The sequence below is a fragment of the Marmota flaviventris genome, chromosome 9, assembly GCF_047511675.1.
Source record: "Marmota flaviventris isolate mMarFla1 chromosome 9, mMarFla1.hap1, whole genome shotgun sequence".
In the NCBI taxonomy this organism is placed as follows: Eukaryota; Metazoa; Chordata; class Mammalia; order Rodentia; family Sciuridae; genus Marmota; species Marmota flaviventris.
Genome location: NC_092506.1, coordinates 115,250,864 through 115,266,709, shown reverse-complemented (window position 1 = coordinate 115,266,709; position 15,846 = coordinate 115,250,864). Strand labels below are relative to the sequence as shown.

The 15,846-nt window shown below is 40.4% G+C and overlaps 1 protein-coding gene across 2 annotated transcripts in view; it reads left to right on the top strand.

Moving 5' to 3' along the window:
* Window positions 1-637: 637 nt before the first annotated feature.
* The window catches only part of Snx19 (sorting nexin 19), a 37,300-nt gene continuing 22,091 nt past the window's right edge, over window positions 638-15,846 (top strand). For both annotated transcript variants that reach the window (XM_027945438.2, XM_027945440.2), the window contains exons 1-8: window positions 638-2,861; window positions 5,337-5,475; window positions 6,409-6,509; window positions 6,624-6,743; window positions 8,597-8,727; window positions 9,834-9,930; window positions 10,422-10,602; window positions 13,487-13,616. In XM_027945438.2, the coding sequence (XP_027801239.2) occupies window positions 1,173-2,861; window positions 5,337-5,475; window positions 6,409-6,509; window positions 6,624-6,743; window positions 8,597-8,727; window positions 9,834-9,930; window positions 10,422-10,602; window positions 13,487-13,616 (2,588 nt within the window). In that variant the 5' untranslated portion in view covers window positions 638-1,172. The remainder of the gene's footprint in view (window positions 2,862-5,336; window positions 5,476-6,408; window positions 6,510-6,623; window positions 6,744-8,596; window positions 8,728-9,833; window positions 9,931-10,421; window positions 10,603-13,486; window positions 13,617-15,846) is intronic.

Below are 15,846 nucleotides of genomic sequence, written 5' to 3'. Positions count from 1 at the left end.
AACTACCTATCATAGCACCTAAACATAGCAAATGCTCAAAATATATAACTGTTTGAGCAGTAACATCAGCAAATAACCCCAAATCACAAATTTGATTTCATAATGCAGTATATAGAATTAAAAGAATAAATTTGTCCCTGTATCATATTTTATGAGTTGTATTTTTCAATTATTGAGAACAAGTGAGGTAGGCTGTGAATTAGGGTTGCAGTGGTAATGGGAGTGGTTCGGAAGGAAGGGGGTGAACTTTTTTAATCCAAGAGGCCCATGAAATATGACCCCATGAGATTAAAATAAGCAGGATTTAAAATAAGCGGGATCAAGAATGTGCATAAGTATAAGGGGTGTTTGCAAACAAGATTGAAAAAACTGGAGCTGCAACTCGCCTTAAAGACGCTAGAAATCTGAGCGTGCGAGTCACTGCCTCATGGCCACAGTGGTTTAGTGACACATGGAATTTTTGTCCTCTCTTGGGGAGCACAAGTTTTGCACACTCTCAGGTGTGGAGACCGACCGTCACAACGGCTTCTTACCACCAGGGGGCGCCTTGCAGAGCCGCTTCTCCCGGCGCTTGCAGCCGCTCTCCCAGCATGCCTCGCTCCTGCCCGCCACGACCCGGAAGTTGTCGCCGGCTGCTGGCCGGCCGGCAGCCCTGGCACAGTCGGCGCTGCGGAACGCAGTCGCCCTAGCCGCCCTAGCCTGCGGTGGCTGCGGGCTGAGGCTGTCGGCGGGAACCCCAGTGAGTCCACTCCAGGCGGGGTCTCAGACTGGACGCGGGGCCCCTGGCGACGTGTGACCCGCCCCCGGCCGGCCGCTGCACCGGCGTTTGTAAGTGTGTGTGGGACCCAGCCGGCCCTGCACCGCCCTCTCTGAGGCTGCAGAGAGGCGCTCCGCCTGGGGCACTATGAAGGCCGCAGAGCTTTCCTCGGAAACTGCATCTCCGCTGGAAGCGGCTAGTTGGACTGTTCTGTTGACAGTAGTGAGGGGGAGAAGCAGAGCTGCAGCTGTCGCTTTGCAGCGCCTGTAGGACTTCAAGGTCCCGAAGCCCCTGCCGGTTCTCTGTAGAGAACCCCAGTTTTCTTGTATCTGGAACACAGTACCTGCCTCCTTTCCTGATTCTTAAGTAAAATAGAGGGCTGTCATCTGGGGGAAGCTACCTGAGCCGTTCAGCCATGGAGGCCGACACAGTGTCCCCTATCCAGGAGACCTCTGCCCAGTCTTTATGTAATTTAAGTAATCTGTGGGGTAGCCGGAAGCTGACGATTGTGGGGATCTTACTTGGTTGGCTTCTAGTTATCCACCTTCTGGTTAACGTGTGGCTTCTGTGCCTTCTCTCAGCGTTGCTAGTGGTGCTGGGAGGATGGCTAGGCTCCAGCTCCATTTTGGGGCTTTCAGGTCGACTACACCTGGAACGGTTCATCCCAGTGGCCACCTGCCCTCCATGCCCTGAGGCAGAAAGGCAGTTGGAGCAGGAGATCAACAGCACCATCCAGATGATTATTCGAGATTTTGTGTTATCCTGGTATCGTTCAGTGAGCCAGGAGCCAGCTTTTAAGGAAGAGATGGAGGCGGCCATGAAAGGGTTGGTGCAGGAACTTCGGAGGAGGATGGGTATGGTGAACAGTCGTGCTCTTGCCCAGAGGGTTATGACTCTCTGTGGTTGTCACCTGCAGAGCTACATTCAGGCAAAGGAGACCTTTGCAGAGAAGCAGAGTGGTCCAGTCCAGCCTTCCCAGCTCTGGGAGGCTTATTGCCAGGTTACTGCCCCACATCCTGCTATGCACAATCCTAGTACAGAAGTCACCTATACCCGTGGCATTGTGAATTTGTTACTTCAAGGGCTGGTGCCCAAGCCCCACTTGGAGACTAGAACTGGACGCCATGTGGTGGTTGAACTCATTACTTGCAATGTAATCTTACCACTGATCAGCAAGCTGTCAGATCCTGACTGGATTCACCTTTTACTTGTGGGTATCTTTTCCAAGGCCAGAAATGATTCAGCAAAAATAGATAAATCACTCTTCCCACCCAGTTCCTTGGAACAGCACTCAGTGCCCACATCTCTACCACTGATTGTTGAGGTGGAAAGTCTGCCAGAACGAAGAGCCCCTTCTCCAATAGAAGCCTCTGTGCTCCTAAACTGTAGTGAGCCAGGCCCCACCCCAGAGGTTGAAGAAGGCCATGAAGCTGTAGAGGCAGATATGGCTGGGATACTTGAAGAAAGAAAAGTAGGAAACAACTCATCTCATTTCCTACAGCCAGATATTCGAGGCCCCCTGTTCTTATGTGAAGACTCAGAACTGGAGTCTCCACTGTCTGAACTGAGCAAAGAAACTATCATGCTCATGACCCCAGGCAACTTCCTCTCTGACCGGATCCAGGATGCCTTATGTGCCTTAGAAGATTCCCAGGCTCTGGAACAAAAGGAAGGTGAGGGATCCGAGGGCAATGAAGGAGCAGAGACTGAGGAGGGGTCAGGGACAGAAACAGGCCTGCTGGTCTCCATGCTGAACTCCTGCCCAGAGATCCAAATTGACACAGCAGACAAGGAGGTAGAGCAAGGAGATGACACCTCTCTTACAGCTTTGTTGGAGGAGCCAAAAAAGATTCAGCCCCTGCGACCCTCGTGCTTAGATAATAAGGATCTCATCAATGATATGAGCTCCCTTGATCCAACTCTGCCACCAGTTCCACTTTCTTCCTCTCCACCTGGTCCTCTCAGCTCAACCACTTTCAGCTTTGAGCCCCTGAGCAGTCCAGATGGCCCAGTTGTCATCCAGAACCTTCGTATCACTGGTACCATTACTGCCCGAGAGCACAGTGGCACTGGATTTCACCCGTATACACTCTACACTGTAAAGGTAACAGAATTCAAGCTACAGGTACCCACCACGGGCTGGGAATGTAATCAGAAATCAGAGTCAGCAAATGTAATGTTCTCTCAGGAGATGACTTTTAGTTTGCTATGTTTAATTCAACAAACATCTGTATGTGAATGGCCTGATTCAAATGGCTAATTTGTAAGGCAGAGTAGGCTCTTACCCTATTCCTATACAAATAATCTAGAAACTCAGGGTTTTACCCTAGTTTCCAATCTTGGCTGTACCTCAGAATCACTTGGGCTGCTTTTTAAATACACTGATTCTGATAGACCCTGACAAATTCTGAAGGAGAATGTCCAAAGTAAAGTCCAGGGTTCTATATATTTTAAAAATAAGACTTTCCAGGCAACGTGAAGACACCTTGACCTCAAGCTATTTGGAAGGAATCAGCTGCTCTAAGCAGCTTCCTTTATAGTTTCCAAGCTGTGCTTAAATGTCTTCAGGAATAAAAAAATTCTTATCTTCTGAGGTAAATACAGGTAAATAATCTGCCTTCCAAAAACAAAGTTCAAATGATACTGGTATTTTTTAAGAAGAATGTAGCAGGGAAGAAGTTTGGAAAAAGAATTCCTGGGCAAGACCCTATCTGTTGTATTTTACTTGCTTTTCTCATTGAGTCCAAAAACTTCCATAAGGCATGTACCTGGATACTGCTAACACTCTCATCCTCAAAATCCCAGTCCTGTTAATAGGAAAAGGGCCTTCCCTAATCTGCTGAACTCAGTTGCATCATAACAGCATTTTGAAAATTAACAAGACATTTTGAAGTTAAGACAACAGAATCATAAACATGTAAGTACATATATTTATACATACACACAAACATTCCTTATAAAATAGACAAGTTTTACAAGTATAGACATCTGTCATGTAATCATAACTCTGGCTAGTCTCAAAGGACAGGTGTAAACATTTTGCCTGCCTTTTTGTTCTAATTCCATATGTCCCAGTGACATGCACCTTTCTCACAAATAGGCGTCAGCTTCTGATTCTTCCATCTTCTATTTGTGATATATTCTAACACTGATATTAACAATTATTTTTCCTCTTCATTAGCAGAAAATTTAATGGAGAGAATTATTAAGTCATAATCTTTCTCCCACTTAACTGTTTTTGTTGTTGCTAAATTTTGACACCAGTTACTACCTACTTCAAGTAGACACTGAAAAAAGGGTAAGGTGGAAAATGAGCAACAAAATAATATAGTCAATTATGTATAGTTTGAGAGTGGCCTTAGATTTTCAAAAGGACATAATGTAACTATGATTTTAACTTGATTTCAAAGTTATTTTACTTTCTGATTGTAAAACAGTTTTAGTTTGTATAATAGAAGTGAACACATCAGTATTGAATATTGTCCTGAATATTCCACAGAAAGATTACAACTCCTAGTTTCTCTGAGAGCCCTCCCTTGAATTCTACCTGTGTCTTTATTTCTGAGTACTGGTCTCAGGAACTTATTTGCTCTCTTCAATTCATAGTGAATACCCCTGCTTCTCTAGCTATAAAAAAGTTTAAAATACCACCAAGTCCTACCAATAGGATAGTTTTTCCTATCACTTGCCACAATATAGTAACGTACCAAACAATAATAACCTACTCCTAATTAGTCTGTTCCTAATAAGAGCAAGCATAACAGTTCCTTGTATCTTAACTACTCTGTCAGAGACAAAGTTTTCTTCTGTATTGAGTCATAGATTTCATGTTGTTCACGGTGCTCACTTTTCTGGGAACATACAAGAACTAGTCATCATTCCACATACAAGCCCTCCAAGCATTCAAAGGCAACAGACTTTAACAACATCTCCAGTCATCACTTGACTTCTAATACATATGTCATGTGCTTAGGGGAAAAAAAACAAAAACAAACTTAACCCCTAAAAATAACAACTAGGAAGATTAATCTATCCAGAGCAAAACTAAAACACATGTTCTTTTAATTCATTGCACGCAAACAAATGATTTGTGTTCATTGTTTGGAATTATTTGTTCTTCCCCCAATTAATAGAAATCATCCCTGAATGAGTATAAAAGCAAAATGGTTTTTCCCTTAATAAGGTCCAGTTTGTAATTTAGGGGTGATAGAGTTAGCTTTTTTTATAGGTGTTATGCCTCTGTTTTATACTCACCTTTTGAGATTTGAATAATAGTGATGTAGCCATTTTTGTAGATAAAGTAAATGTTTGAGGGAGGGAGGAGTGAAATTCATTTCTGACATTCTGGGCCACATATATTAGGAACTCATTCTTCAGTTCAGCTTCCTTGGAGTTTGAGTTATTCATTTCAACTCAGGGCAGCAATCAGATGTGTTAGAATAAAAGAATAGGAATATCTCCCTCCCTTTATCCCTACTGTGCTATTACTGTGTAGCCATTGAACATGTTTTCATTAAATCCAGAATAGAAGATTGCCTAAACCTGGCTGATTCTGTCAATAAATCTGTTCCTTCAACAGTATGAGACAGCTTTTAACAGTGAGAACAGCAGTGCCCTGCAGCAGCTGGCCTACCACACTGTGAACCGCCGATACCGGGAATTCTTGAACCTGCAGACCCGCCTGGAGGAGAAACCAGAGCTACGAAAGTTCATCAAAAGTTAGGAATTGCTAACTTTTTTCCCTGACTGGCTGCTTGCTTTTCACATCTAGCCACCCTAATCTGAATGATTGGTAGCCTATGGGTTTGTGGAGAGGATAACGCAGCATTGATGTTCTTCCCCAAATTTGCCTTGAAAGTTTGAGGGTTTTGTGCTAGACAGCTCTGATTACATTCTTTCTAAGGTAGTCCTTTGCTGCTAAATGCACTCAAATTTCTATCTGTGCCCATAAGATAGAGTGAGACATTATAACTTTTCCAGAAAAATAGATTATTCACTTTTAAATATTAAAATATTATACAGAAATTCATGTCACTTCCTTTCCTTTAACAACCAGGCCTTTTGTGTGCTGTTTGACACTTCCAAGGCCCAGAGAAAATAAAGAAGTGTAATAAAACTCAACTATAAATATGAGCTAGTCACTGGTTACTTTGTTTTTTAAAAAAATGCTGATTCTGGTCCAAATAAATATTTTAATAACTATGGGCATAATTGTTTATTTTCTTTCTTAGTAACAATAGCTAATACTGAGTCAAGCTTGAATACATGGGTCAGGTTCTCTTGTTAGTTAATTTAATCCTCTTAATAGCCTATGAGATAGATAATATCATCTCCCTTTTATAGAAAAAAGACAAAGTTACAGAAAGATTATGCAATTTTCCTACAGTCATCATTATACTAGGGATTGGAGCCACAAAACTGATCAGTTGGACTTCAAAGCCCTCTCTTCTAACTATATCAATTGGTCTCTTTATATTAGTAGTGGGAGTAGATTCTGTATATTACATCCTGGGAGCATATTTGGAACTCCTGAAATTAAAAAAAAAAAAAAAAAAAAAAAAAGTCAGAAAAAATATATTCAATAACTGTTTTATATAGGGTAACTCTCTAAGAATGTTAAATGAAGGAGGTATTTTTGTTTTATTTTGGAGATGTGAAAGGTCCTAAAAAGCTCTTTCCAGATCTTCCATTTGGCAATATGGATAGTGACAGAGTGGAAGCCCGAAAGAGCCTTCTGGAATCATTCCTCAAGGTTAGCATCTTTTTTGTCTTTGCCCTCATTCTGATTCCTGCCCACCCAAGCCAAGGCAGAGAGATCTAGGAACTGGGATTTCTCTTTAAAAATCATTCTGTCTTAATTTTGCAGCAACTCTGTGCCATTCCTGAAATCGCTAACAGTGAAGAGGTGCAGGAATTTCTTGCTCTGAACACAGATGCTCGAATTGCCTTTGTCAAGAAACCATTCATGGTCTCCAGAATAGATAAGGTACTAGCAAAGCTGCTATACTCAGCTTTCATTTCTCTCTGCAGATGTGGAGTGTTCATCAGAACAGAGGCAGTATCTGAAAAATAAGAGAGGTAGGGTATAGGGCAAGGTGGCACAGAGGAGTCAGTAGAACATTGACTAGAATTTTTAAGACTGTTGCCAAATATTGGTTGGATCATCAACTTGCCAAATCACAGTGAGCAGCTATTAGGTGATAGTAGCCCTGACTCTAAGTGTACACACATCTCCTGGGGAAACGTTGATTGTTCCTGCAGTAGAGGCATGTAAGGATCAAGTGAAGATCCATGGATAATTGCAGGGATTCTCTTCTTGTGGGAAAGGTCATTCCTAGTGTGGTCATCAGGAAAGAGAGCTCCAAGGCAGGACATTGACCTGGATTTCAGTTGATGTTGTGATTTTCTGAAGGAAAACAGAGTATTCAGAGAACTGTACTTATTCAAGAGGGTCCCTCAGCTCCCATGGAGAAGGAAATCTGGAATACTTAAAAACTTATAAGCTATGATTACCAGCTGTTATCACGGTCTGCAGGACAAAAGCCTGAGATTTATGTTCATCAGAAGATGGTTTGTTTAAAATGTCTCATTGGCAGAAGAAGGGCTTCTCTCTTCTCACCTAGGCTTGGGAGCACAAAATAAAATGGAATTTCATGTGGTAGGTGCCAGAGGACATCCACTGCTATGTGGGATAAACCACAGACAACAAAGGGATCATCTAACTAAATCTCCCAGAGTTCCATATAGATATATTCATTCATTGATTCTTTCAACATCTTACTAGATGCCTGTTTTGAGTCAGGCAGTGTTCCAATTGCTAGTGATGCAAAAGTGGATGAGACAGATTAGGACCCTCATACAGACTATAGTTCTTGAGCTTAGAGAGCAAGTTGTATTTCCTGAGCTACATTATCTATCTTCATGCTGTCCTCTGTGTTCCTTCCCTGGCTTGTTCTCTACTCTCCACTGTAGCCTTCTTGTCTATTCGACCTTGTCTTAGCTGTACTGTGCTCCTTGTGCAGAATCGTTCAAGAATGTCTCGAAGAAGGCATATGCTGTTCCCACAGTGTTAAAGAACAAGAGACACCAAGGAAAAGAAACTGTTTCCTTCCTTGTCATAAAAATTTCAGGATTTTGGTTTTTTGTATGTCTTCTTTAGTAAATATATGTTTGTCATTTTCCCATTCTGAGAAATAGAGATAATTCTTCATTGGAAATTATTTGGTTTTCTTTATGGCTGGAAAATATTATATCAACTCTAGATTTCTTAATTTTGATCCCAGTGATTTTCATTCTTTCTTTACTGTTAGAAATTGTTTAACTCAACTACAAAAAAAAAAAAAAAAAAAATTCTTTGGTCTGTGTGAATTACCCAAAGCATGTTTATATTATTTATGTCCCTAGACTGTATTTTTTATTTCTGATCATCTTTTTCATTCTTCTTTTTTTTCCTTATACTTATATTACTTCCACTGTTCCATCTTATTGAAGGCTATATCAATTTAGAAACTAGAAACCACCTTTTTATATAAAAAGGAAGTCACCAACCTGCAGAACTCCTAGGTTTTTATTTACCCCACTGTTTGTTTTGGCTTCTTTCCCTATGGCATTGTTTGTCTTATTCTGCAAGGAAAAGGATATTGATGGTCATAGAGAAAAGGGAGGATTGTTTTCATTGGTGGGTATTTGGCTTTCCTAATGGATGAGGCTCTGCTAGATAGCCTGGCTCTCTACTCATCTTATTGCGTAAGGCACAATGAGCTGACTTCTTTTCTGTTTGGCATTTTCCATCTGGGGATGTAAATGGTTGTACTAACTCTGCACCTCTGACCCCTGCAGATGGTGGTGAATGCTATTGTGGATACCTTGAAGACAGCATTTCCTCGCTCTGAACCCCAGAGCCCCACAGAGGAGCTGAGTGAGGCCGAGAACGAAAGCAAGTCCCAGACAGAAGGCAAGAAGGCTAGCAAGTAAGAAGCTTCGGTGGCCCAGAGACCCTTCCCCCGTTATCAGGTTGATCCTCAATCTTCAACCAAAGCCTACCTCATTCTCAAGCCCTAGAAAAGAGGAGGAGGAAGAGGAGGTGGGGCACACATAAAAATTTTTAGGCAAAGCCAGACTCTGAGCTACTTAGCACTCCCCTAGAGCAGGAACCCAGCACTCAGCTGACCAAGGATTTTTTTTTTTTTTAACTAGAAGGAATACTGTAGACTATGGATAGTCTCTTTTCTATCTTCTGAAAATTTGAGGTATTTCTTTCCTATTAAGAATTAAGGCTCATAACTCATTTCTGCTGTCATTTCTGGTAATCTTGGCTCAGAAATTTCATATACTAACAATAAACAAGAAAAGGGTAGAATAGAAACCTGCAGGGTCTATTTTAGTAACTGGTTGAATGCTACTGCATCCTGCACTAGAGTCCCAGTTGTTCCTTGGCATCACTCCACACCAACATGTAGAAGGCAAGGGTACCACACTTAACCTTACTGGAAATTTCATCTGAATATGGGCCCATAGGGAAAGAGAAAGTATGTATGTATGTGCGTGTCTGACTGCCATTGTCTTTGTGTTCATGTTAAAATCCAGCAATGCCAGACTCACAATAGTTAGCCTTTTTAAATTGACCCATATTTTATAAGATGACCATTGTGCCTGTGCTTATTTGTTCTCTGTCTCTTGAAACATTGAGATTTATCACTTGGCAATCCCTTCTCTGATTTTATTTGGAATACAAAGGGAATAAATGGTTGTCCAAAAAGGGTACCCACAAAAAAAAGAGTATCTAGAATTTTCCCTTAGTCTCTTTTTTTGTCTGTTTAGCCTTCAACAAATTTGTAATTTATGCATAGTATGTGCACTATTTATGAAGAAATGCCAGAATATATATTGTTTGGAAGATTTCAGGGCCAAATCTTTCCTGGCAACTCTGAGTACCATAAGCCCCTAAGAATAAGTATGGGTTGTTTTTTTTTTTTAATTTTGTTTTTTTTTATGTATTATCAATTCTGGCCAGCTCTTTGTATGGAAATAAAGACCACAAACTATATTCTGTTTCTGCCCTTGATTGCTGTACTAGGTCCAGACTGAGGTTCTCATCCAGCAAAATTTCTCCAGCACTGAGTGTGAATGAAGTACATGAAAAGATTCTCTATTGTCTCCAGGAGCGCAATGTGGTAAGACCCAAAGCCCAGAGGACTGTAGGAATCAAGACCCAGGGTGTTGATTCTATTGTTATAGGTAATCGAAACATTCTCTCAAGTCAGGAAGAACTGAAGTGTCTTGCCAAGAACTTAACTAACATCCGGGTCTCACATTTAAAAGTATTTTCTCTGAGTGCTTTTGAATTCTAATTGTTGTGGGTTGGCAGGTTGGCTTCTTAAGGTAGTGGGTTCAGAATTAAGAATGACAGGATGAGAAGAAAAACCAGAGAACAGATGACCAAGAATGTGTGCAAAAGTGATAATCCCAGGGAAGCTTGAAATTTGGGTTAAAAAAAAAAAAAAAAGGAACTTTTATAGACTGGCCTTAGGGTCAGTGGGTTCTATACTCATGGTACTTTGGTAGAGTCTCCAGAGTCTGCATAAAAATTTTAGGGAAACCTATAGTGCTGCATTTACTTCTGTACTTTCTGCATTATGTCATATGCCACTGGCTGTTTCTTCAGGAGTCAGAGATCCTATCCATGTCTGGGATGGAATCCTTTATTGAAAAGCAGACAAAGTTACTGGAAATGCAGCCAACAGAAGTCCCAGTAAAAGATCCAGAACAAATCTCCAAAGACTATGTGGATGATTGCTTGTCAGGTACAACCATGCTATCCCAGGACCTCAGCAGCAGTGATGCAGGTAAATGGAAAGGTCTCTATTCCTACAGAGAAGGGAGCCATAAGAACTTGGGATAGGTGCACTTTGTAGCTTTAATATCTTTTGTCTTTAACTGAGCAAGCCACATGTTGAACTCCAGTGTAGAGTAGAACACAGTCCCTAAAGCCAAGTCAAATAGTGAAGTCAGGCCCAGACACAGGGAGTTGTAACCCAGCAGAAGATCCATGTGTATAATATCTTACTTAAAATATTTTTAACATACTCTGGTACATGGAACCACTGTCTTTATCTAGAATTTTCCCTCCGTGTCTGTGATACCACTTTTCTGGTTTTCTTTCCCTCTCCCTGTGGTCCCTTTTGGGCCCACTTTTTTGTTTTCCCCACCAACCCTCTGTAGCCTTGGTTTGGGCTCTCTGTTCTTCCCCTCATGCTGTCCCTAGGTAATCCCAACTGTACTGTTGGTTTCTACTCTCATACATATGCCAATAATGCCTAAATGTTGGATATTATACACCTCCATGTGAACAGACCACAGAGCAGCGGAAATACAGTATGTTCAAGATAGAATTCATCTTTCTTCCTAAATCTGTCCCTTCTGTATTTACTGCCATGACAAATGATACTACATTGTTTCCTAGGCCAGAGAAGGGAAAGAGAAGAGGTTAGGTTCACTTCCCCTTTATATCCTTTGAGGCAGGACTGGTTTGCTTCCCAGGAGAAGAAAGGCAGATGCATTCTACAAAGGAAGAATTGGAGCCTTGGATATTAATTAGTATTTGCTGAAATAGAACTTAAAAGAAAAAAGTACATCAATTCCACCAAGAAAAAGACCTCTGGTGAGAACAAAAAGATCACAAAATCTTGGGTTCAGAAGGAAAAAAGCCAATTTTACTGTTGTCTTTCAGGTTACCATGAACAAATCACCTTACCTCTGCTCTATGAACTTCAATTTAAATATGTGGAAAAGGGGTTTTAAAATCCCACCCCTTCACATGTATCTCATTGGTTAGATAAATGAAGTAGTATGACAGTAAAAGCATCAGAAAACTCTAAAAAATTACAGATAAAAGGGATAGGTGAAACAATACAATTCTTCTTTTGTAGAATGCATCTGCCTTTCTTCTCCAAATCAACCCTGTAAATTTTGAATATTTTTAAATGGATAGTTTATACCTGAGCTTTTCTTCTTTAGCTCTGACAGACTCGAAAGTGTTCATATGATAGAAAACGTGTCATTTTCTTCCAGAGGACTTGGCAGTACCTTGTTCGCCTTATTGTTTTTTACTGCTATGACTGAGTGTTACCACATGGTGGCAGCTTCAAGCAAATAGAAAAACTGAGAGAGTAAAAGTAATTAGATAGAGGAGAATTCTATTTCCCAGGAATTGGAATAGCCCATCTTTCAGATAAAAGGGATGGGTGAAACAATATAACTCTAGCCCAAATCAACCCTATAAATTTTGAATATAGTATTTTTAAATGGATAGTTTATACCTGAGCTTTTCTAGCTTTTAGCTAGTCAGAAAGCAGTTCATCAGCCAAATGCCCATTAGAAATATAATTTAGAAAAAGAAAGTATGTATTAGATGGCCTTTAGAGGGAAGTGGGTTTCAATTCTAGCAGATCTATCCAAATCACTTATATTCTTTTTTTATTGATACATTATAATTATACATAACAGTGGAATTCATAATGCAATATATATACATGCACATAATAATTTGATTGATCTCACTTCCCAGTACCTTTCCTTTCCATCTTTTCTCTTCCTCTGATTCATTTTCTCTATTCTATCTCTATATTATGATGATATTCATGATGATTATGATTATGTACATAAGCAGATTCATTGTGATATATTCATACATGGACAGAATAATTTAGTAGATTTCATTCCCCAAAATTCCCTATGCCCTTCCGTTCTCCCTCCCTCTCAATCCTCTTCCTCTGCTTTATTGGTTTCCCTTCTGTTTTTGTGAGATATTGCCTTTTTTTTTTTTCATGTCTAGAGGACCCTTAAATGAGGTGAGCTTAGGCAAGTCTAGTTAGTCCTAGACTAACAAAGTTATTGTTGATGATTAATTATAATATTAAATACAACAATAGCACCAGAAACCTCATATTTCCTGTGGAATATTATGTGTTCCTAGGAAATCTCCAGAAAGCAAATCAAAAGTGATGTCCCCGCACCACACAAAGGTTTAGAAAATGGATGTTTCACTCCATAAAATACATGTGTTTGGAAACTCCAGGTTAGCATGAGTGTAGGCTCATTTGTGGCCCTTCCAGAAGTCTTCAAAACAGGGAAGAAATCAGTAAATGTCATGGCACTTTACCAGAGGTGTGGAGCTCTTCCTAGAACCACATGTTATCTTAGAATCAAACTGGAGCCTCCTGAATCTCAACCCCACAGCTCTGTGTAATGGAGATGCTGTCAAAACAAGGCTTTGCAGGAGAATGAAGCCCAAATCTTTCCCCAGTTCTGCCCACAACATTTCCATGATGAATTGTGGGGGCGAGTGGAAGGCAAGGAAGAGACAAAGCTTTGCCAGTTCCAGTTAGTCACCAATTGTGAGCTCTTACTTGGAACAAGATGAATTCAGCAACCTGGGGAAATAAAGGAGAAACAGAAGCTAGGTAGGTAAAATAAAATATATGTAAAATCTTTTTAAAAAGTAAGAACACTTATTCATTAACCGAAGAATTGTAAATACATACAGAGCCTATCACTGAACTTTCTAGGTATGAAGTACGTGTCTCTTTGTTTCAGTGCAGAGGGATTAAAAAGTAAAGTCCAAGATGATGGATATGAAGCTAGAGAAGACCCCAGTGCCACCAGTGCATTAAATACATTCCTCAATTGGGGGTTTCTTCTTATTTACTTTTATGCCTTTTTGTCCCTCAGGAACAGAAACAGAGTTAGCTGACACAGCCCTGGATCTAATCCTCTTGCTGTTAATGAAACAGTGGAAATGGCTATGTACTGAAAACATGCAGAAATTTCTTCATCTTATCTTTGGGACCCTAATTCAAAGGTAAGGTTTCTAAGTTCTCCTTCATGTCAGGTTCTCAAATTGCATGGAAATTGGACACAATGGTGACTTCTGTACTTGGAAGGGTAAGTGTGTAGAGTCCAGGAAAACTGTGGCCATAAGAAAAGGTAGGCTGTCTGCTACAGGGCAGGGATGAATATTGCCAGAAGACTATCAGAAAGCCCCAGCCCCAACACCACTGCCTGTGATCTTAATAGACTTTTGTTTAACTCTGTCTTCTCTGGGATCTATTCTCCTTTTATGTCCCCAGACCTGGAGTCACTGTGATGATTAACTATTTTAAAAAAAATGGAGAAAACAGATCATTGTTGTTGATATAAAGCTCTTCCCTCACTAACGATGATGAAATATCCTTCCCAAAATGTTTGTAGGCTTAGATTGAGAAACCCTGCCCTAGACTAGAAACCCTGCCCTAGACCAGAACTAGTTTTGTATCCCCAGCAACTTACACAAGGACGGGGGCATAGTGGATTCATTAAATATTTGATAAAAGAAAAAACATTACTCTTCTCAATATCTTTATACTTAAAAATATAGTTTCCTAATGTTTTATTCAGTCCCCTATGACTCTTGCTAATTAGGCCTCCATGTCTCTTCTTTCTCTGTCAGACTTTCTTTTGCTTATCTTCCAAATATTTTTTAAAAATGTAAAGATCCTACAAATAGATAATATGTGATTTTTTATAACACCCCTTCCCCTGTAGTCATTTACTTGATGGATTAATTTCAGAACACAAGAAATTGTTCAGTAGGAGTTTAAAAGTATAGGTGAAAGGGCTCTGAGGAGCTGCGTATCCACAGATCTACGGTTAATTCGTGCAAGATAAGGGCCACAGATCCTGCCTGGTCTCCTGTGGTGACCCCACTCTCATCCCAGTCAGTCCCTATGTACTGGAAACCTGGCCACACCCTTCCTGTTCCAAGTCACTGGTGGGCCATTGCCCTTTACTCCCTCTACCCTCCTGAGGGTCTTCCCATTCTCCCTGTCACCTCAGGGAAGCCCCCAGCCATCTGCTTCCCACTTCGCTTCATAGCATCTGGGCCTTTCTAACTTGCTGATTGCTTAGTTGTCCACCTCTGCTGACTGAACACCAGGGGCAAGCAAGACCATATTTGCTTTGTGGATTGTTATGTTGTCCTGCTTATTTCCATGCATAACACATAGTAGGTGCCCGATAAATGTGTGTAAAAGGAAAAAAAAAGTATAGGTGCATCAGCAGAGACTTAGAAAAGATTAAGATCTATATTTAAAAGGTAGGGGAAAATTTGCCTAAAAGTTTGAGTAGCTCAGAAAATGAAATGGCTTGGGCCAGTCCAGATAAAAAAGAGAGAGAGAACTAGATCCTGAGAATTAACAGTAAGATCATGGAAGAACTGATATCTCACATAGAGAGGATCCTTGGAAATCTAAGCAGGAAAGTTAAATACAAGGGAAGTAAGTCCCAAGGGGTATAGTAGACATGGGATAGACTTTCAGTAGTCAAACATAGGCTGAGAAACTTCTAAGCCAGGTTGCAGACCCTTAGTGGGGAGTGTGTAGGATTAAAGAAATAATAGTTGTGTTTCCTAGTCTGAACTCTTTCTCGGCTTAATGGTACAAGATTTTGCCAGGCGGTTTTGTGGCATTTGTCCCACTTTACCTTTAAATGCTTCTGTCTCTCTTTATACAACTGGAGATTGATTTTGGTCTTGCTTCTTTGTTCACAGGGGAAAAAAATGTATATTACCAAAAGCTGGTCAATAGTGAACAAAATAGGCATGATCCCTACTTTATTATATTTTAATAAATTTAAATTTAAAGAGGTTGAGTGCTGAAATTCAGGGCCACACAATCACAAAGCTAATGGGTGGTAGGGCCACCATTCAAACCAAGCTGCTCAAAAGCCCAAGTTCTTATCTACTCCAGTAAGCTATTATTCTATAATTAAATTTTCTGAACTTTGGTTTCCTCATCTGGAAAACAGAATTAACAATGCTATTTCAAGATGTCCAGTAAACGATAGTTCTTAATATTTGCTCTTCAGAAAAGAAGAATAATAAAACATATTTTGTTTCTAATGCCTTCAACTAGTAGCTGAAAATTAGCTTCACTTTTTATGTCTTCTAGATACATCACCCCATACCAGTCTCCTTCTGCCAGTTACCACCATCCCTTTTGTGCCCATCTCTCTGAGCCACACAGAGTTGGGCTTCTAAATAATGAAGGCTTTAT